This window comes from Micromys minutus, assembly GCF_963924665.1.
Source record: "Micromys minutus genome assembly, chromosome: 7".
NCBI lineage: Eukaryota > Metazoa > Chordata > Mammalia > Rodentia > Muridae > Micromys > Micromys minutus.
In genome coordinates, this window is record NC_137976.1 from 4,965,944 (window position 1) to 4,987,807 (window position 21,864).

The 21,864-nt window shown below is 44.0% G+C and overlaps 1 protein-coding gene across 2 annotated transcripts in view; it reads right to left on the reverse strand.

Annotated features, from left to right (window-relative positions):
- The window catches only part of ITSN1 (intersectin 1), a gene marked incomplete at its 3' end in the record, with an annotated part of 162,665 nt that overhangs the window by 80,121 nt on the left and 60,680 nt on the right, over window positions 1–21,864 (reverse strand). For both annotated transcript variants that reach the window (XM_080919323.1, XM_080919324.1), the window contains exons 6-14: window positions 17,555–17,734; window positions 16,080–16,176; window positions 13,219–13,319; window positions 8,666–8,729; window positions 5,380–5,517; window positions 4,424–4,536; window positions 2,884–3,146; window positions 1,146–1,295; window positions 926–1,066 (exon numbers count right to left, since the gene is read on the reverse strand). In XM_080919323.1, the coding sequence (XP_080775449.1) occupies window positions 926–1,066; window positions 1,146–1,295; window positions 2,884–3,146; window positions 4,424–4,536; window positions 5,380–5,517; window positions 8,666–8,729; window positions 13,219–13,319; window positions 16,080–16,176; window positions 17,555–17,734 (1,247 nt within the window). The remainder of the gene's footprint in view (window positions 1–925; window positions 1,067–1,145; window positions 1,296–2,883; window positions 3,147–4,423; window positions 4,537–5,379; window positions 5,518–8,665; window positions 8,730–13,218; window positions 13,320–16,079; window positions 16,177–17,554; window positions 17,735–21,864) is intronic.

The following is a 21,864-nucleotide window of genomic DNA, read 5'->3' on the forward strand; positions in this document are numbered from 1 at the left end:
GACAGACCACCTGGATAATGCCAGCATCCGTCAGGAGGGCAGAGGTGCTCCGGCACCTAGTCAGTCAGCCGGCCCTCTCATACCTATGGAATTTCTGCAGTTATCCTACGGAAACCCTTGATCAAAGTAAGGCCAGCATCCCACTGAGGGACGACATGCCTCTTGTGACTCCTCCTGCCTCAGGCAGTGGTCTTGGTGCTGTAACTTGCCTCCCATAGCCTGTGACGGCCACCAGACAATCCCTGCTCTTCCCTTGCCTTGAGCTTGTTCCCTAGATACCCCCAGAGCTCAACTGTCACAAGAAAGGACTGCCACAGAAACTGTCCACAAGACCCGAACTGCGCTGTAATTTTCCCTCCTCCCTCACCACTCAGCCTCCATGTCGCTCTCCGAATTCTAACGGTACACGCTGAGCATTCTGATCTGAAAAGCTGCCACCTAGCGCAGTAATCCGAAATGCTTTGAAGACTGGCATGAGGCCTCAAGGGAAAAATTCAGCACCTGACCTGATAATTACAGTGAAGATGCATTAAAAATATCACAAGATTACTTTCATGTCATTCATGTAAGACATCAATTTCATGTCTAGACTGGGCTCCTTTCCCTAAGAGACTCATATGTTTATAAATATCCTAATTAAAAACCAAAACAACAAAAGCCCTGAAAATGTAACCCTTCTGGCTGGCCCTAAGCTCGTGGAGAGAGAAGCTCACGCCTCTGTACTGAGGATGGGTGCCCTGGAGGGCCCAGGAGGCAGACTCCGGTCTCACGGGGGCCTCACGGGGCCTCGCCCAGACCAGCCGTGGGAAACAGTTGTGGGTTTTCAGGCAAGGACTGAGCCTAGGTGCACCCTGCTTGCCCCCATGAAGCTAGATGACGAACATCTGCTGAATGCCAGCGATTCAGGCTCGGCCGTGGAGCCCACCTGCAACTGTTGCTGTAAGTGGGTGATTTCAGCAATTCTCAGCTCTCTGGACTTGTTTGTGCTCTCAATTTCTTGCCTCTGGGTTGCCAGTCGACACCTGATGTCCTGAAGTTTTCCTTCCAGCTGATGCTTTTTGTCATTCTTCAATAAAGGAAAATGACAGGGTGAGTGTGAGGCCAACGCGCCGGTGCTGGGCTGAGCCAGTGCAAGCCACACTCACCAGAGCTTCTAATTCAAACTCCAGCGTCTTCCTTCTTGCCTTCAGGACCACGATGCCCTCCTGCTCCTTGTTCCTCTGATTCAGGAGCTCCTGTCTCCGGTTCCGTTCCCATTCAAGCTGCCGCTGCCGTTCCAGTTCCCGCTTTGCTGCCTGTGGTTACAGAAGGGTTATTAATCTCTTAATTCTGACACTATGCAACGTTTCTTTTTAAATTGCCTAGTGAGCCCTTTCTTCTAAAGGTGAAAGTGCAGGGCTCACACGGAGCGGTTCTCAGTTACCGTACAAGACGAGAGCAGGGCGGGCTAAGTAAGCATGTCCTTTACTCAAACGGGAAGGGCATTTTTATCTACTAAGATCAAATAAACTTGATTTTCTTCTCTTGAAGAAGTTGCTACCTGTAAGTTGAACGCTCCTTGTCCAGACGATGATGGAGACCCTCCCTAGGTGTCTGCATGGCCTCACTGGTTAACCACCCCTAATGTAAAATCCCATATTTAACTATTTCAGTGGAGTTTTGAATCTGGAAGCATTTTACATTTAGATTTCCACTTTGGGCACACTTTAAACATACCTGTACTGGCTGGTTTTGTGTCAACTTGACCTAAGCTAGACTCATCAGAGAGGAAGGAGCTCCAGCTGTAAGGCATTTTATCATTTAGGGATCAATAGAGCAGGGCCCAGCTCACTGTGGGTGGGGCCACCCCTGAGCTGGTGGTCCTGGGTTCTACAGGAAGTCAGGCTGAGCAAGCCAGTGAAAGCACACTTCCATGGCCTCTGCATCAGCTCCTGCCTCCAGGTTCCTGCCCTGTGTGAGTTCCTGTCCTGACTTCCTTTGGAGATGAATCGTGATATGGAAATGAGATCTGGGCAAACTCTTGCTCTCCACAACCTGCCTTTTGGTCATGTTGCTGTGTTGTAGTCACAGAAGCCCTAAGATAACAGCTCAAGCTTTAAAAGCCGGGACCCCCGCCTTCTTAATCATGCATTTTCTTCTTTCTGTAGCTTCAAAGTGTCAACCTAGTCTGACGGCTAGGCAGGCACATGGCACTTAGTGTGACTGCCCTTCATGTAGCAAGCTCTCAGCTATGTGCTTAGCCCTACTGTGTTCAATCCCCAGCATCAAATAAATGAACAAAAAGCCCTGTTATCTGTGTATATAACTGCTTAAATGAAAGCTGCTAACAACTTCATAGTATTTCTAAGCATTAACTAGATAACGAAACATGTTTTAAGATTTATTTTTACTTATGTGTACTGGTGTATTACTTGCAAGCATGTGTGAAGGTGTCAGATCACCTAGAATCTGAGCTATGGACAGGTGTAAGCTGCCATGTGGTTGCTGGGAATTGAACTCAGGACCTCTGAAAGAGCAGCCAGAGCTCTTAACCACTGAGCCATCTCTCCAGCCCCACCAAAACATGTTTTAATAAGGAAAACTTTGTCGTATATCTGGTTCTGGGAGGATGGCAGTGCTTCTGAAGCAATACCCTCAAATAAGAGTGACAAGAAACGGCTTCCACCATCCGGGTGGAATTCACCCTTTCTACTAACCAGCATGTAAGACAGTATGTAAGTTAGCACTCCCAGGTGCTGGGAGAGAGTGGATGGGAACTGCTGGTCACTGGGCCGTGACATGTTCTGGAATAGGTGCTGGTAAGGACTGAGCAACTCTGGATACACTAACAGGACGCTATGCCTGAATCTCGGGCCCACCGTGGAGCGGAGGCTTAGCGCTCACCTCCCGCCTCTCGATCTCCTTCCTTCTCTCCTCCTCTCTCTGCCTCTCCAGCTCCCGCTGCTTCTCTAGCTGTTTCTCCAGCTCCAGCTGTCTCTTGCGCTCCTGTTCCTGGCGCTCCCGCTCTTTCCTCTCTTGCTCGGCGCGCTCCAGCTGAGCCAACCGCTCCTGCTCTTTGCGCTGCTGCTCCAAGAGAGCTTGCCTGCGCTTCTCCAGCTCCAGGTTGCCTCGCTCAAAGTTCTCCCGCTTCTTATCTTCAAATGTCACTTTAAAACAAAGCAGACATCAATCATGGAAAAACCATTTCCAAAGAGAAACTCAGGTGCACACTTGCAATACAAACTCACACCCAGAACTGCCCAGGTCCCTATGATGCTCTTGATTGTAGAACAAAACAAAACAAAGCAAAAAAATCCAAAAAGCCAAAATATCCTGATAGTGTTGCTTCCTGCTTAGAATTATAACTGAATGCTTACTCCCAAAAGAAAAAGATAATTCCAAAGCTAAGAATCTTGGGTTTGATGACGACCCCTCATTTCCACATTATCAGAGCGGGGCAGTCTCACACACGGGACAAATGCTCCTTCTCAGACCCATTCCTCCGACTCATTCTTCAGAGATGCATTTCCTAGACTTGTCTCCATGTTGCTAACCACAGGTAGACTTAGCATGCACACACAAACTCCCACACTCTCTGGTCTCTGGAGGGATTCATTTTTCTGTGCCTTAAATCTTAATGGAAACCACAAGTGGTAGCATGTACCTGCAATCCCAGCATGCACTCCGAGACTCAGGAAGACTGCTGTGATTGGCTGGCTTGGGTCACATACCAAGACCTTTATGTCGCAGAAAACAACCAACCTAATATAATATTCCTGAGAGTACGATCATAGTAATATTTAAATTTTTCACTATACTTAACATACCGCTTTGCTCATAGGTCATTTATAATAAGTATTTTATCACTGAACCGAACTGAAAAGCAATGCCATCATCTGGAAGAGTTGAGTGCCCGAGCCAATCGAGTGGGGAGCAGGGAAAACGCAGCCAGGTAACACTGGCACAGTAGTTAGGACAGAGACTAAACCGCTTCTGAGCAGCATTACCCTGTCCTTAATAATTCAGAGCCGTGTCATTGAAGACTAACTTAATAGCATAACAGACTTGCCACTAAAATGAGGGTTATTTAAGTATCAGCTCCCACTAAAACTATATATGTTCCTTTGGTTAGCAAAATAAAATACCGACAGGTGACCCTCGTTTTTACTGCTGCTCTGGTGAAACCAAGAAGCCACCTTAACAGCAAAGCTTGGTTCTTTATCCCATAAACACCTATAAAGGTTGTTTCACAGAGGAAATCAGACCCCACTTAAAGGACAGAATACAGGTGCATTTCAACTTTCTCATCAGCACCAAACGCCTGTGCCTGCCTCTGGGCGGCTACAGCAACGGCCAAGTGTCAGGAGCCAAGTGCATCTGTCTCCATTTCTGCCGTCTTGAGCTAGAGTTCTTCCTCAGCTACTCAGCTTCAGGGGCCTCTCACCAGGCAGCTTCTTTTCTAACTGCTGCTCATCCTCTGACGATGGCTCCTCGGGCAGCCTCTGATCCACAGATGAAGAGCTTATGACGGACATCCCACTGCCAGAGCGAACTCTTCTGCAGAAAGATGGAGAGCATCACATAAGCTGTGGGCAGCCCCGCACAGGGCAGAGAAGGAAGGGCTGACTACCTCACATGTGGAGCAGGTTTCATCAGTGACACAAAGTAGATTTGGTTTTCTCTTCTCACAAAGTTTGCTAAATGGGCCATTAAACGGCATTAGATTCCGAGTGCTAAGTGTGCTCAAAATGTTGCCACTAGAGATGCAGCTCCGTGGTGGCACGTGCCTGCATGTGTAAGACCCTGGGTTACATAAAGCAGACACTGATGGCCCCATGGCTCTTCATTTAACAGAGCCTGTGCTCGGTCCTCAGCTGAAATCTGAGCACTCCACACACACCTCAAGCCTTAGGCTGTCTCTCACCAGGCAAACGGAGCATTCTGGGATGCTGTGTCATACACTGCAGTGTGGGTAGGGGTGATACTCACTGCAGGCTTCTCCTGGCTATATCTTGGAGGGACTCTTGACATCTCCTGAGTCTATTCCGGGACTATTTTTAAGAATTATTTTCCTGATTATAATTTCTATATTAGCAGCATTTTTGCGACTTGCAGGTGTAATCTCTGATTTCCTACATGTCTGTTCATTCAGGTTATCCTTCACCGTGAGCTCACATTAAATGAGCTTCAGGAATAGGTGAGCACAAACTTGAGCAGCCTTGGTCTTGTACTTGATTGCTTCCACTCTACTCTGTACAGGAGACCAGAACAAGACCAGGCCCAACAGGGAACCGATATAAATCCTTCAATTCATGGAGAGTTGATCTTCATGCCAGCAAAGGAAACAGAGCCAAGTTTGGAATCCATGCAAAATTCTTTCAAGCATAAAATGTTACTTACCTAAAGGATGGAGGGATGTATTCTGGAGGCAGGACAGGCGGCAGTGGTTGGCCAGACATGGCCACATCAATTAGGTGCATAGCTAGGATAAATTCTTCTGCGGTGAGTTTTCCATCTTGATCAATGTCAGAAAGATTCCTAATACAACAAAAAAGCTCATGCAACCCAGTTCATGAAAATGCACAATTCTTACTACTCACCAGCAAGCTTCTATTTCCTCACTCTGATGCTGAGCCAAAGAATCTGTGTGCCAGCTTATGGAACCAGTACTGTCCCAGACTACGGGAAGGACACAGAGAGAATCCATACAGCCGGGACCGTTTCCACATTCGACAGATGCTTACTGAACTGTAACGATCCATTCCCAGATCCTAGCAAGCTCTATAAGACACAGCAGCCCTGTCCTACCAAATTGCCTGGCCATGTCTGTGTTTATAATGAAACCATCTACAAAAATGGGAGAGGTCAGATTCCACTCAGGGGCCATTCCCTAAATAGAGGTGATCTTTCTAGTCTCCGGTCCCTCTCTGGAGTCGTGGACATTCCTTCCACCTCACCGGGACAACCCACTCGTCATCAGGCTTAAAGATGAACTTGCTCAAGTAGCCAACTGTAGTAAACAGCTGACTTTCAATCACAATCAAGCGATGTAAGAGCATACATTTATTCACAAGAAGGTCAACAGCACAAGCTACTCTGAGGTAATCAGAATAAATGGTCTTTAAAACTCTCATTCTCCCATAAACTGGCTAAGTAAGAGCCACCAAAATTAAGGTATTTTTTCAGTGTGAAGAAGAAAAATAAAACATTCTAGTAGCGATGCCTCAAAGGTCTTAAGAGGCAAATCATCCATAAAAAGTGGAAGAAGACAGCACCCAAAGAAACTTTCAACTGGCTGCACAAATGCTACGCCTGTCTCAGTGGGTTCTGGGAGGCCGTGTGGACCAGACCTCTGGATGTCATAGGAAGGGAGCTCAGTGGTTGGTCTATTCTAAGGACAAGGCGGACTGTCTACCACACAGAAGGGAGGAAGAGAGGAGCAATGCACTGTCCCTTATAGAGCAGATGGTATCACCCGCATCACATGCCAAGACCTGGCCTGTCAGCAGTAAACATCAGACCTATTTCCAGGCAGCTAGCAACACACAACTAAAAGAGGCAAGCTTCATAAGAAATCAGTCTCAATCTAAACAAAAGAAAAAAAGAAGTAAATAATTTTGGTTAGCATTTAAATGTAAGGAAACTTGCCCAGCTGGGGCAGCACTCATCGAGGCCTATTAGAAGTTATTATGTGCCAGCAGGGACACTGTGTGCATTTCAAAGGAAGTATGCTCTCTACATCCCTAGTCTTACCCTAAAGAGCAAAAGGCAAAGTAAACTCGATCAGTGGTTTTCACCCAAGGGTGATACAATGCCTCAAGAGGTATGTGCTAATATCTGCAGACATTTTGGGCTGGCTACCAGGACAGATGACCCAATGAGTAAAGGACAGAGATGGTACAATGCACGGGGCATCCCAAAATAAGGATCATTGTCCCCCAGTGTCACAGTGCCAAAACGAAAAAGTCTCACTCTAGATTTAATTGAAACTTTACAGGAAACATTGAAACAAACATCACCAGAAGGACACAACAAAGTCAGGCCATTAGGAAACTAGTCAATAAATTACCTCATTTGTTTTGGGAAGACTTGGGGAACAAATACAGAACAAGAAAGGGTAATGCAAAGATTAAGGGGGATTTTAAAAATATATATCAAGTAATGAGCTGAAGAGGTGGCTCAGTAGTTATGAGCACCAATTGCTCTTTCAGAGGACCTAGGTTTGGTTCCCAGCACTACAGGGGATCTGCTGCCCTCTTCTGTAGCTGCTCTTTTGCTACTTTGTGGGTTCTTCTATCTTCCACCTTTCTCCACATTTTTTCTACCCTTTCAGCCCCCTAATACTAGGTAAGAGAGAAAAGGATAAAGAGGAAAGAGAACACTGAATAAAGTAAGGGCCAGACAATATTATCATTATATTGCTTCTTGCTGAAGAGGACCAGCAAGTTTCTCCATGGTTAGTTACATGTAACATCATATCTAATTTCTTCTTGTTCTTTCCTTACTTAGCAAACTGTAACCAATCCCCCACCACCCCTTTCAGGGCCCTAGATTTATATACCCTCGGAAAAGTCCTCAGAATTCCAAATGATACACGAAGGCAGACAGTACCTGCAGCTTGCAAAATCCTACCCTGCCAGAGCATGAGGCAAACTATAGTCAGCTTCTGTGGACAATCTAAAGCAGCCCCATATCCCACATCCGGGATTAAAAGAAAGCACTGTGGTGGTTCGAATATGCTTGGCCCAGGGAGTGGCACTCTTAGGAGGTGTGGCCTTGGAGTAGGTGTGGCCCTGTTGGAGAAAGTGTGCCACTGTGGGCTTGGGTTTTAAGACACCTCATAATCGAGAACTAGTCTTCTAGTGGCCTTCTGATAAAGATGTAGAACTCTCAGCAACTCCTGCACCATGCCTACTTGGATGCTGCCATTCTCCCATCTTGATGATAATGGACTGAACCTCTTAACCTATAAGCTAGCCCTAATTAAATGTTGTGCTTATAAGAGTTGCCTTGGTCATGGTGTCTGTTCACAGCCGTAAAACCTTGACTAAGACAGACATATTCCCATAATATTTCTGTGTTTTTTAAAAAAACAAAAATTCCCATTATACTCTTCTGCTCTTCAAGGACACCAGGTATGTACATAATATACACATATTTGTAGACAGCACACACACACACACACACACACACACAAATAAAATAGTCATTAAATGTTAGTTACTAGTAAGACGTCAATGCAGACTATCAAACCTTTAAAAAAAATCAATACTAACAAAATATGTTTCTATAGTTTTATGCCAAAAAAAAAAAAATTGTTAGTTAAGAGCACTGACAGCTCTTCCAGAGGTTCAAATCCCAGCACCACACAGCAGCTCACAGCTTCTGTAACTCCAAGATCTGACATTCCCACACAGACATATATGCAGGCAAAACACCAATGCACATAAAATGAAAATAAATAAGTTATTAAAAGAAAAAAATAATTGTTGAGCTATACCTAAGGTTCTTGGGGCGTGTTGTGTTATTGTTCCTGTCACTGAAGAGCAGTAATTGTCACAGCTCAGTAAAAACTAAGCATATTCCATCCTCTCTAAATAAGGATGTGAATCTCAAATCCCACGAGGAAAACCCACCCTAAGTAAGTTTCTACTTTATACAAACCAAGGAACTTGCACTTCCTTACCATATTGAAGCCAGCTGAGCCTGGGGTAAACTTGATTGCATGAGAATAGTTCTTGCCTGGGGACCTAACCAGAAACCGAAAGAGGACACAGAGATGAGTCAAACATTGCCAGAGTCCAGACACAGGTCCTGCAGCCTCACAACTGCACTCCTTCCATGCACAATCTGGGACAGGAGATGAAGCTCCAGCACAAGGGAAGACACAGAAAGCACAGGGGCGTCAGATTCAGGTGGTCAGACAGTGCTGGGCCAGTCAAAGGTGGAGTTCCAGAAACACCCATGGACCAAGAAATGTCAAGATTCCTTTCCTGTGCATAAACCTCAGGTCTCCATTACTTCCCAAATGTCACCTGACTGTAAAACACAGGGGTGGACATGTTCTTGCTCAGCCAGGAGCAGAGGCTGTCATATCCCCAAATATAGGGAAGCATCCTAACCAGTAAGATGCTGAAGGCTGCATTGCTGGGGGAGCAGGGCTGGGGGAGTGGCAGCTCCTCACTCACAGGCTTTTGAGCACATCTGTCACCAATGTAAGGAACAGTAACACGGAGTTTGGCACCCATGCACAGTACCCAGCAGGTGCTAGTTTCCATGGTTATAGTTACATATAACACCCTGGCAGAAGAGTGCACATTAATGGACACATGCAAACACACACTGTAGGATGATGTCACCATACAAAGAGATACATGATTGGACAGGAGAGAGTGGGAGGGGACAGTTTTGGTAAGGCGGAAGGGGAGAAAGCAGGAGATTAAAGAAAGGGCAACATGAGAGCAGACGTGGATGTTTCTCTTGGCAAATCTCTATATGGATAAGGTTGTTATGAATATTTTATAAGGGATGGGACGGAACTGTACAGGATCATTTGACTTATTTAGGTGGCAAATTATATCATACCAATTGGATCAGAGTATTTTGGTGTTCTCTTTGATGTGGCAACTTAAAATTGAGTTCAAAGAGTGGCAGGATGCACTACCACGGCATTGGGATGTGTGTATGTAAGGTGTGGCAACAACACACCAAAGTGGAAACGACATGCTGGGGCGGTGGTGGACAACCCAGGACAGCAGAGCTGGGGCGGTGCAGTGAACCCCTGGGAAGGGAACGAGTGGAGAGCCCGGTTTGCAGATTGTGTGTTTTCGGCTCCACATTGGAGTGGTTCCCAGAGTGAGAGGTCCCACGGAGTGAGGCCACAGAACGGATAGCAACAGAACTTTTAAAAATTTTTATTGCAACACATACAATGTGTATCTTTTCCTAGAAAGCATTTTCTACCTTGACTGTCAGAGTTCACCTTGCACCTCGGGAACGGCCCTTCCCTCTCCTCTTTGACTCTCCTAGCAAGAAGTCAATGTCTAATGCTTCTGTAGGCCTGGCTAGCTCTGCTCAGTGTATTACACATGGCTGCACACTTCATCACTGTGGGATTATGTCACAATTATCCACTAGACTTCAGAGCCATTCAGGCAGCTTCCAGATTAGGGTTCTTATGAAGGGTAAGCAGTCTGTTTTGGCAAACACACACTCATACTCGGGAGTGTTGGGAGTACTTAAGCGTTGAATAATTTTTCTGATTAAGGTAGAGTCTCAAGTTGCTTTGGTATCCTGAAGTGAAGGTTTGCTGACCACGTTCTTTAGTCCTTAACACTATTCAGACAGCTTGCGACATGAAAACGGAACAAAGTCCGAGGCGGTGTCCTTTACTTGTTACAGCTCTGTCCACAGCACAGGCAAAGCACACGGTGACTGTGGAGAACTGTCTACCCAGGCAGCAGCAGACCTGCACTCCAGTCCATTAGTGAAACCTTACCTCTGCAAGGAAAGATCTGGCAACGATGAGCCATGCCAGCCAGGCCTGCTCATGCACTTATAAACACTTACTGACTTTCTGCTCACTCAGCTCAGGATGACAACCAGCTTGGGGACACACTGTCAAAGCCATGAGCCTACAGTGCGGACGACCTTACTCCTCACAGCAAAGTTTATTGCTCCCTGCCCTGGAAGATCACAACTATCTCTAAACATTAAAATAGATCCAATAACTTAGATAGGATTTTAACGAAGCCAGAACTGAGCTTTGATGGGACAGAAGTCCGTAGCAGCAAGTGTACAGACACAACAGGGCATCGGTGTTAGAGTACTGCCTGTGGGAGGCTCTCAGAGACAACTGAAATCTCAACTCCACAAACTCCATCACCTGCCTGCATGCCTGCGGAGGGAGACTAACACTGGCTCTCACACTTAACCAATACATAACCATACGGTGTACTCACATTTCAGAACACAACCCAGCACTAACACAGTCACAGAATTTCCACGGCAGCCACACACCTGCAGGGTCAGCTAGCTCTCTCTGGTCAGTGTTGTCTTTCATCATGGTAGAACTTATGTACTCTTTTATATTTCAACATTGTTACACTTGTCCCTTACCTTTCCTCCCTAATTGTTACATGTGTGTATACATTACATATTTATGTAACAAATTCCTAGATAATTATACCTGCTCAGTTCCTATAATATTGTTTACATATGTGTTTCAGGCTTATCAGCTGAACAAGAATAACATCAATAGACAAGCTCATGAGGATGGAGGAAACCTCCCAAGCCTCAACCCTACACAGAGCACTGCAGGCTTGTGTTTGGAAAGCACAGGATAATATATATCAAATTAGGTGAGAGGAAAGAAGTGTGTGTCTAGCTGGCTGTGTCAGTAAAATCACCGGGAAATGCTCGGGAGAAGTAAGGGTCATTCTTCCGATGGGCCAGCTAGCATTCCAAACACTCTCTACGGAACCAGAACTTGAAGACACCAAGACCTTTGTGAAAATAGAGCAGGATGCTGATGGGGATCCATTCAGAACACACTATGGGACACACACCAGCCCTGGGCCAGTTCGGCTGCAGGATATGTGCAATTCTTGAAAGAATTGTATAGAATCTACTCTTTCTGATTTATTTGTTGTTTCATCATGATATATTCTTAAATATACTGATATTACAATATCATTATATCCTTTGTCCCTTCCCTTTCTTCCATAATTGTTGTTACATATGTATATGTGTGTATTTATACATATGTTCACGTTACATAAGTACACGAAATTCCTAAATAATTATAACCTGCTCAGTTTGCATAATCTCTTTCTATGTGTATGTTCTTAGGTTCATCAGTGCGTCTAATAAACTAAAACTGGTAACACCTGTAAGCCAGGAATGACAGACAAGTGCAGCCTAGAGCCTCCTCCAAGTCACTGACCTGGGGTTCAGAACACAAGACCATTACAACTGTAGGGTTGAAACTACTCGACTAGATTAAGAAGTTTTATGTTCAACTGTCTAGGTTATATCTTCAGAATAAAGATAATACCTTCATCACTCATAAAAAATACATCTCAACATGAAAAAATTCTAAACCACTTCACAACAGAACACTAATACCAACTAATACCAATAATGTTCTCTAGAAACATTGAGTGTGTATGGAGCATGGAGTCAAAGATACCCTCTCAAAGTGACATTAACAAGTATTTTTTTCATTGCCTGCAAAGGCACACACACATGCATGTGCGTGTTTATGCTACCTAAAAATACCAAGAGCTGCTCTCAGAAAACTGTGGTATGTAGAGAACTGATTAGCATTTTCTATCTGGCCCTTTAGGTGAATGTGTTTATCTATCATGGAGACAGGGTTCCAGAGTAGAGTAGCCTAAAGGCCTCAACCAGTCGTTTAAAAAACAAGCCATTTTTTTCTCATCTGGAGTAAAAATTATGATCATAGGCAATAGCAAAGCAGTACAAAGAACCACGATGTATAATGTTCTGTGTGACAGATGAAGCCACACAGGCTGTGCAAGCAATTTGTCCGTGAGCTGCGCCCTCTGCCACAAGGTGCCTTTGCCACTGGGTGAAGCTCGGCTGTGTAAAGATAGAGTCGACCATGACCATGTCTTAATAAAATGCTAGTAGACAGGACTCAAGTCTTAGAAACTGTTCTGTGTTCTCTGCTGAATGGCTCCCTGTCCTTTCCTGTGCACCTGTCAGGGCTGGATGGTTCATGAGAGGTCTCTATTCATCTTCATTAAAGATTACGCTTTTTATATAACATGCTTTAGAAAACTCACCAAGATCCTGAAAATTAATTCTTAGCCTTTCACAGATGAAGAAATGATACCAAAGAAATGAGCATCAGGCAATTGGGACAGCAGAATTCCCTCCTCCCACAAATGTCACCCTTCATCCAGCCTCCACTCCTGAGTGAGGGAACAGCCTCTTCCACACAGAGGCACAGGTGAGGAGCTCGGGATGTCCTGTGCACAGCTCCTTCTCTGCTGCTGCCCAGGCCTGTGCTCTACTTTACTAGGAGCAGAGGAGATAAGGTAATGTGGACAGTTACCAGGACTTGAAAAAAAACTTGAACAGAGACAATGAACCCTAGCTAGAAATAAGGAAATAGAGAAGACATTAGAAAAAACACTTTCTTGACTCAGTATCTAGAAACAAGCTGTATTTAAAGCGAGGGCTATGTGTCATTACATTTTCATCTGCACATACCTGTTAAGTGTCCGCTCATGGTTTTGTCGTGGCTGTTGAATAATTGCCTGTACTTCAGTCTTGATGACTGAGGCACAGCCCATTCTGCTGCTGGAGGGGCGCTGTGAAGAAAGAGGAAAGGAGAGGGAGGTGCACTGTGAGAAAGAGTGCTGGGGTTCAGACTTGGTGTAAGGTTGGTGGTGTTTCCGTTTCCCTCCTGGTGGGTTGGGGTCAAACCCAGGGCTGTGGAGGGACAGTCCTGCCCCTAAGCCACACACAGTGCTTCTGCACGTCAGTACAGACATCTTCTGGAGAGACCACCAGCAGTTAGAGCGCTGGCTCCCAGAGGACACAGGTCCAGCTGCCAGCACCCATGTCACACAGCCCACAGCTCCCTGTGATTCAGCTCATGGGATTCAACACCTTCTCCTGGCTTCTGAGAGCATCTGCACTCATACGGCATAAATAGGCACACACATATAAAGGAAATCTTTAAATCAGGTGACCATCTCAGTTCTAGATATTATTTAATAATTCAAAGTTCCTGTAACATATGGAAAATATTCCCAGAACTGAGGCATTATATACTGCCCAGGTTTCCTAAGCATTCAGGAATTTATCCTTTAGTTAAAAAGCAATGCTGACAACTGCTTTTTACAAAGTATACTTCAAAATACTTACCTTTTTCTACAACAAATTATCAAACATAGACTCATTCCTTTTTTGTTTTTCCATTTATTTATCTACTTGAGGCGTGTGTGTGTGTGTGTGTGTGTGTGTGTGTGTGTGAGTGTGTGTGAGTGTGAGTGAAGAGAGAGAATACATACATGACATGACCATGTGCAGGAGTTGGTTCTCTCTGTTCACCCCATGGGTCTTGGGAACGGAACCCAGGCCCTCAGATTTAGAGGCACTCTTACCCTCTGAGCTGTCTTACTGTCCCTAGGATCCACTTCTTAATGAAGTCAAATATTTCCTGCTGGGAGGTTTAAATGAGAGGAAACAGGGTATGTCCGGGCCCTGGCAAACCAGGGGAGCAGTCATGGAGCTTGGTCCCCTTTCTTCACTGCGATCCAACACTGACCTGAGGAAACCCTGCGTACAGTGACTTACCCCTGGCAAATCCTTCTGCACATGCCACAGACCACACAAGTATCACGCTGACACAGAACATTTGTAAGAGACTCATGTCTCGTCAAATAATTTCAACACAATGCAGACAGAGAAGGTGGAGTTCCATGTGAAAGGCAGTAAGACTCTGTATGTAATCTCCTTTCATGCTTACAGAGAGTCATGCCACATACACCAAATCACACTGAAGTTTTAGTTATCATCTATTAACATCTGCGGTGTCCATGTGGTCACACTCACTATGTAAAGTCCTGGGAGTCAACTATCAACGTGTGAAAGGAGTCATACAACTCTTAGCTTCCTGTAAGTTCATAATGAAAACACTTACCATGGATGCTGCTGTAAGTACTTCTGCAACAGCTGTCTCATTTTGTCTCACTGATGCTTTGCTGGCGCCAAGCCCTGCCTGTTTACTAAAGCTAACCATCTGCCCCTGCACGGTGAAGATAAAGGGAGTTGCACAGAGACGCTCTCCCAGATTACGCTATCAAGCAACAGCGATCCACCTCAGTGTAAGCAGACAGGAAAACTCAAGGAGCACATTACCCAAAAGTTAGGTAGCTGATTATGAAATCACACTTTCACGTTATTGAAAAGATCACCCATGTAGAAAACTCAATTATCTAAAAGCCTTAACTTTTGCTAACTATTAATATCAGTCATCCTAGGATTATAAAGCAATTTTAAGGCAGAATTCAAAATCATGTGAAAAAAGTTAAAAACACATAAAACTACAGCTTGAGAGAGAAAGGAATTTTAACATACTTTGAGCTTAAATCTCAGCCCTAGAAGAAAATAAGGAGTAAAAGAAACATAAATTATGGTTGGTCACATATGAGCAAGGAGATTGTAGAGATTCTCTCAATCTTGAGCCACATATGTGATCGGGACACTAATCTGAATAACCTATTTCTTCAAAATCTATTTGCTACTATTTTACCACTAAGGCAGATGGACAAAGAGACTATGACAGTATTAAAAGCAAGACCAACTTTGGCTCAAATCTCACATAAAAAATTCATAAGCTTTTAAATGATTAATACAAGATCATTAATTGGCTTTCCTAGCTCCCCAGAGTCTGTTCTAGTCCATCCAATTCTGGTTTTTTGGTGCTGCTGCTGAACACAGCTCCTCACATGTGTCAAGTTTTCTGTCTCTTAACAGTCAGCCTGTACTACCAGATTTGTGTGTTAAAAAAATTAGGAAAAATGGCACGGTCTTTGTCATCTTCACAGTAAGTAAATGATGAATTATAATAACACGTAGAATTTAAGTGGTGTAATAGCATTCTACAAATTAAACTAGGTAAAAATAAAGGATGGGGGCTGGACAGTGGTTCACAACCATCTGTAAGTTCAGTTCCAGAGGATCTAACACCCTCTCCTGACCTCCAAGTGCATCAGGGATGTGGTACACATACATACATGAACGCATGTAGGTATAAGCAGGCAAAAACATAAAATCAATCTTCTAGAAAACTAAGATGGACAAAATTCCTTAAGTCAAATAATGCTTTAAGTAACCTCATTAAATACAAGCAGTCTTGCTGGAGAGATGGCTCAGTGGTTAGAGCATTGACTGCTCTTCTCAGAGGTCCTGAGTTCAATTCCCAGCAACCACATGGTGGCTCACAACCATCTGTAATGAAGTCTGATTCCCTCTTCAGGTGTATCTGAAGATGGCTACATTGTATAAAATAAATAAATTTAAAAAACAAAAAGAAAGAAACAAAGAAGCCCAAGAAGTCTTACCTGGGGACATCAAATGACTGTGCCTTCTGTAATTTCGTGTTTAACTGTGACCCGGGGCCAGATCTGCTGAAGGAAGAACTCTTTGGCAATGTGGCTGCTGAAAAAATAAAATATTGAATAATTTTAATTCTATAAAAGTTAAAAAAATGTCCCTTATTTAAAATATCTAAACACCGAGTGGTAACTCTGAAGCAGTGGCTACCCTCCTTTTACCCCAGCACAGAGTCACAGTTCCTCCCATACTGTCTTCCTGAATGGAGTCACAGTCACCCCCCCCCCCCATACTCTGTCTTCTTGCCAAAAAAACACTCTAACACTCCTGGATTTATTTGCTCTGCTGAGAACCACCCAACTGAGCATAAGGCTGACATCCGTAACATTTTACTCTTCACTGAACATTTAGTATCACATTTTGTAGGTAGTGTTCCAAGTAGGATGGCATCAAAGGAGCTAAAATATTAGTTCTAGCTGTGGCAGCCAAGAAGTCACAGGCTTCCCAGTCCTGGCCAGACAATTTGCGACACTAGGGAGGGCGGATCTGTGTGTGGCTCTCATCTGACCGGATGAGACCCTAGCCATAGCCTCCACCCTCAACCCTGCCACAGCGCAAAAGACCACAAGCCGGAGCGTGCGGGCTGCTCGTGCCACGGGAACATCGCATGTACTGTGTTGCCTGCTATCATGTGCAGTCTTACATGAAGGATGGCAACAGACAGACAGAAGAGGCCCATTAGCTCTTCCTCTCACCAGAATCACACAGGCATACCTAAGTGCAGGTTGCTCAGGTGCAGCAAGACACATAAATATAATGCTAAACCCTATGCTGTGGGTACTGCTCAAATTATCCAGATATATCCAAATGGCTTTTTAAAAAAAATACCATATGCTGATTCGCTATGATTTGTTAGGCCGGGACTATCTATATTTATAGTTGATGCTTTAATTATAGGAAAAGACTTTGATAAAGTCTCAAAATGAAATTAGCTAAACCAGGATCCAAAATAACTATATCCTTTCCTTCAAGTAAGCCAGTGTTTAGCAGTGTGAGCTTAATATGCTCGGCCATTTAACTGATCTCCCATTCTGCCCAGTTCACTCTACCCGTTCACTGCGCCCTCTTCCTCAGGATGGGTTGGTGTATTAGCAATTCATGGAAGTGAAAGAATAAAACATGTAGCTGATACTTGGAAACACAGAATGTTCAGATACTGATCATCACGTTGCTTTATTGGGTCTTTGGAAGGCAATTAAACTCAGCTTTCACCTCTGGGTTTCTCTTTGGCTAGGGAGTTACTCAAGTTCCATAATGGCATTTACTTTCTTTCTTTCTAGTCTTAGCATGTGCAATGCCACATGCTGGGTGGAAATGAGGAATCAAATAGGAGATTTACCACCCCCTCCTCTGTAATAAATACCGCTTAGATAAATCCAGAAAGTGGAAAGCACACTTATCAAGTCTCTACATAGGCACGTACCAGGATGGGCAAATGCAGGCAGAGGCTGTATGACAGGAGGAGCCCCGTTAGCCAGGGGAGGCACTGCTGCTGGAGGGACAGAAGATACTAAGGGCGGAGACATTCCAACAACTGGGATGGAGCCCATTGGCACAGGAGCAACAGCTGTAAGAGGTGGCATGCTAGCAATCCCTCCTATACCTGGAAGAAAAAAGCCCCAGCAAAATTCAGTAGCCACATGGTGATGCTTAATGACATTTAACCCAGTACAGTTTGAGGAAGAAAACCTTGTTCCTGATACAATATATTTCCACATAAAATGGCTACAGGATTGAGAGTACCGTTCATGTAAGTGCTTTCTTGAGTAACACACAGATCTGGCTTCAACACACAGCACTGCACCAAAAAATTACATACATACATACATATATATATATATATATTTTTTTTTTTTTAAACAGAGACCCTTAGGCTAAACAATGGGAAAATACAAAATTTATGTTAAGAATACAAGACCTTGAGTCCTGCTCATGTGGCCCACTGTCAGCACTGACTGTTTCCGGTGTAACACATACTATTTCTTTTAAGGAAGAATAAGAAGACTATGCACTCAACCTGGAGAGGAATTAACCAGGAGGAGAATTAATAAGGAAAGCATTAGGGTCAGAGATGTAGCTCAGTTAGTAAAGTGTTCTCCTACTATATAGGAAGTCTGGGTTCGATCCCAGTAGGACACAAACCATGTGTGGAGTTATGCTTGCAATCCAGAGAACTATAATCCTTGGTTACCCTCGCTACATAGAGAGTTTAAGGCCAGCTTAGGCTACAGAAGCTTGTGTTTAAAATAAAACAAAACAGTAATGGCAGTAAATGCAAAGGCAACAAATGTACTATATAGACTTTGGGTCTGGCTAATTTCTAATTTCTGCATGCTATTTTTATTTATTTGCAAGTTCTTAAAACATAATAAACTTTACAAAAAAAAGGAGGAAAAGGTGTTAAATATAAAGGGAAGTAACAAATCCGCCATTTTACCTACATTTCCAAAATATAATACACCCGACAGTAACCAAATATTTAATGAGAGAAATATATCTTTATGGATATATTCTAACCAACAAAAGAAGTCAGAGCTAAAGCAATTTTGGTCTTATCTTTTATTTTTGTCTCTACTTTAACAGTTTCATGATTTTCATAAGGCAAAATATTCTTGTAGCATACAGCCAGGAGTAGTGGTGCACAGCCGTAAAGGATCAGGAGTTGAAGCCCAGCCTAAGCATGTGAGACACTGCTGTAAGAATACCCTAAGTGCACATCAACGTTGACTCCCTCCTCTGGGCAACACAATGTCTCCAGGTTGGTCCATTGCTGTTCTGCTGTTCCTTGACAGTTAGGAACTGACCATTATCAAAGGACAGACCTAAGTTCATCATGGATAGTTCATATTTCAGGTCTAGAATCAGAAATGCTATTTCTAGTCCACAATCTGGGGATGCCACTGTTGCTGGGACCAACCATTATTTTTAGACCTTTTCAGTGCACAGGGAGAAGAGAAAGATAGGTATATAGATGAACAGACAGAACAGAGAGATGAATGGATAGATGAACAACAGAAGTAACTGGTAACAGATACTGAACCAGCATACCCTACGAGACCTTACAAGTTGGTAAAAGCTTGTTCCATTTGAAAAGCAGTTTTCAGGACATTAAGATACCTTGCCTCACTTGTTCCCAAGAACCTTAAATATGTCACTCCGTTTTCTTCTGCGGCAAACACTGTCGCCAACACCTGAGGCTGTTCTATTTTTCTTCATGGTCCTCATGGTTTCCTCTATGTGCTCCAATATGTTTAAATTAGAATACACCTTAGGGTTGGTCTTTTCAGGTCGGTATTCTTAGGCACACTCTTTCAGACCTATTTCAAGATAATGGTCCTAAATTTGCCGTACAGTTGCTTTGTTCCCTGGTGGGAGATTCCTCATGAATTCCTATCCAATTTTTTATCCCGGTATCTGTCATTTTTCTAGCCTTTTTAAAATATCTACTGTTTCATTTTCTTCTAATTTTAAAGAAGGTTTTATTTCTCTTCAGAATGGTATCACTGGGGCGCTTCTAGCTTTGCCTTTGTTTTTAGGATAAAGGTTTGATGTTCATCCTTCGCTCGACCTCGTTTCTGGGATATTTAAGCCCTGGGTTTAAGTTGGTCTCTGAAGCCCTGCATCAGATCCACAGCATCCTCTCGCTTGGCTGTAAAGGTGGCATCACTGTCCACTAGGGCAGACGGAGGTGGAGTAGCCTCAGCTGTACAGTGCTTTTTAATAATAACTAGGTGTGGGATGACCCTCGGTTGCTCATTTGGATTTGAGTCCTGCTTTCTAGAGTTTCTGGTCCCTACCCCCCCCCCCCAACCCTCCTCCAGCACCCCCATCTTCCCCTCGCCTTAGGGCCTCGATGTTCACTTCTGACTCTGCTCCCACTTACTTTACCTCGTTATGGGCTTGTGACCAGAAAGCATCAGAGTGACTGACTGGGGTTTGGGTCTCTTTCCTTTCCTTTCCTTTTTCTTTTCTTTTTTCTTTTGTGGTGTCAAAGATCAAAGCCAGGATTCCACACACCAGATAAGTCAGTGGGAGCAGGAGGCTGTGGAAACCAGACTGCTCCAGATTTTTCAGGCCTTCTGCAGATCCCTTTGTGCTCCACACAAAGGCTTTCGGGCACATTGTTCAGATTGGTTGGATCTAGTTTCTTAGGAATGGTGACCTGCTACTTTGCTTCCTCTTTCTCAGTTATGGCAGATAGACAATTTTCTACCTTCTGCCTCCTGCACTGTGATAAACATTCATTTCTATTTTCCTTGTATTCCTTTTTACAGTTCCTCCTTATGTTTATGCATGTGTGGAATGTGTGAAAGTGTGAATGTGTGTGTGCGCATACGCATGTGTATTGCCCTAAAGCCAACTTTGAGTATCTCTGCGGATCACTTTCCCTTTACCGAGACAGGCCTTGAGCTGTACTCAGCTTGCTGTGGGGACCTGCCCTCCCTCCCATGTGTGGAATCATAGTAGCCGGAACAGCGGCTCAGCTTTCAAAGGTGCAGGTGGTCCAGACTCCAGCCCTCACATGCGCTCCCTCCACTCTGCCCAGTGCCTTAGATCTCCTTCTCCTTATAGTGAACGTGGCTTGTGTACTTTTTAAAACAGACTCTCACCTCTCAGGAAGCTGAAGCAGGATCAGGAGTAGATGCCAACCTGGGTGACATGGTGTGTTCCTAGACTACCAACTAATACGCTTTCTCAAAAACTGACACAGTAATTGTCCCTTGGCAATGAGATGGCAATTGTTTCCCCCAATTTTTTGGCATTTTTGATGGATATCTATTACCCCTGGGCTAGCAGATGAATGTGGGGCCACAAGCATGCTAACTATGTTTTCTTCCTGAGCTACATGCCAAGTGCAGCTCCTCGTTTTGCACAGATGACACTAACAATGCTTATAGGTATTCAAAGTATAACAAAGAGAAGAAACTTTCTAACTCAGGTACAAGTTTATGATTTACAGACATCCAGAGGGTGGTTTACAGGCTACACCCACCTATCAGCACCTTACCATACATCTCACCTGAACCAGAGTGATTTTATGTTGACTTATATCAATGTGTATCAGGTTAATTTGTTGCCAGATTCTTGATAGCTGTATTACATTACACTCAATCTAAATCTTTTAAGACTTTAAATGTTGACAATGGCAAACTTCCAAGACACCTCACCTTTAGAACTACAAACTTAAAAAAAAAGGGGGGGGGGAAGAAACCTTAAAATGATGCTGAGAAAAATCTTATAATAAATACTATCTCAAAATATTACCAAAAAAGACAACACAAAATTAGGTTAACAGTTTTAAAAAAAAATCACTAACTGGCAAAAGCATCCAGTAAGTCTCCAAAGTTAAACTCTTATGTTGCAATTTTGCCATTTAGAAAAACAAAGCTTTGAGACTGTCTCTGCAGCCCAGGCTGGACGTGAATTTGCATTCCCAGCTCATTCATTGTTTTAGCCTCACTGAGAGCTGAGGCAGAACACCTGCCTAGGGCTGCAGGATCCAGGATTTGAGCCCCCAGCACAGCAAGCCAACAAAAGCAAAACAACCCAACTGCAAAGATGACCCTCCTCTCATCAACTGAGTATGTTCTGTTTGTCCACTGAGACTAGGTCTTTCTGTGTATCTCTGAATGGCCTGGAATTCACTATATAGGCCAAGCTGGCCTTGACTTTGCAGCAATCCTTCTGCCTCCGTCTCCCAAGTGCTAGGATTCTGTTGACTACAGACTGATT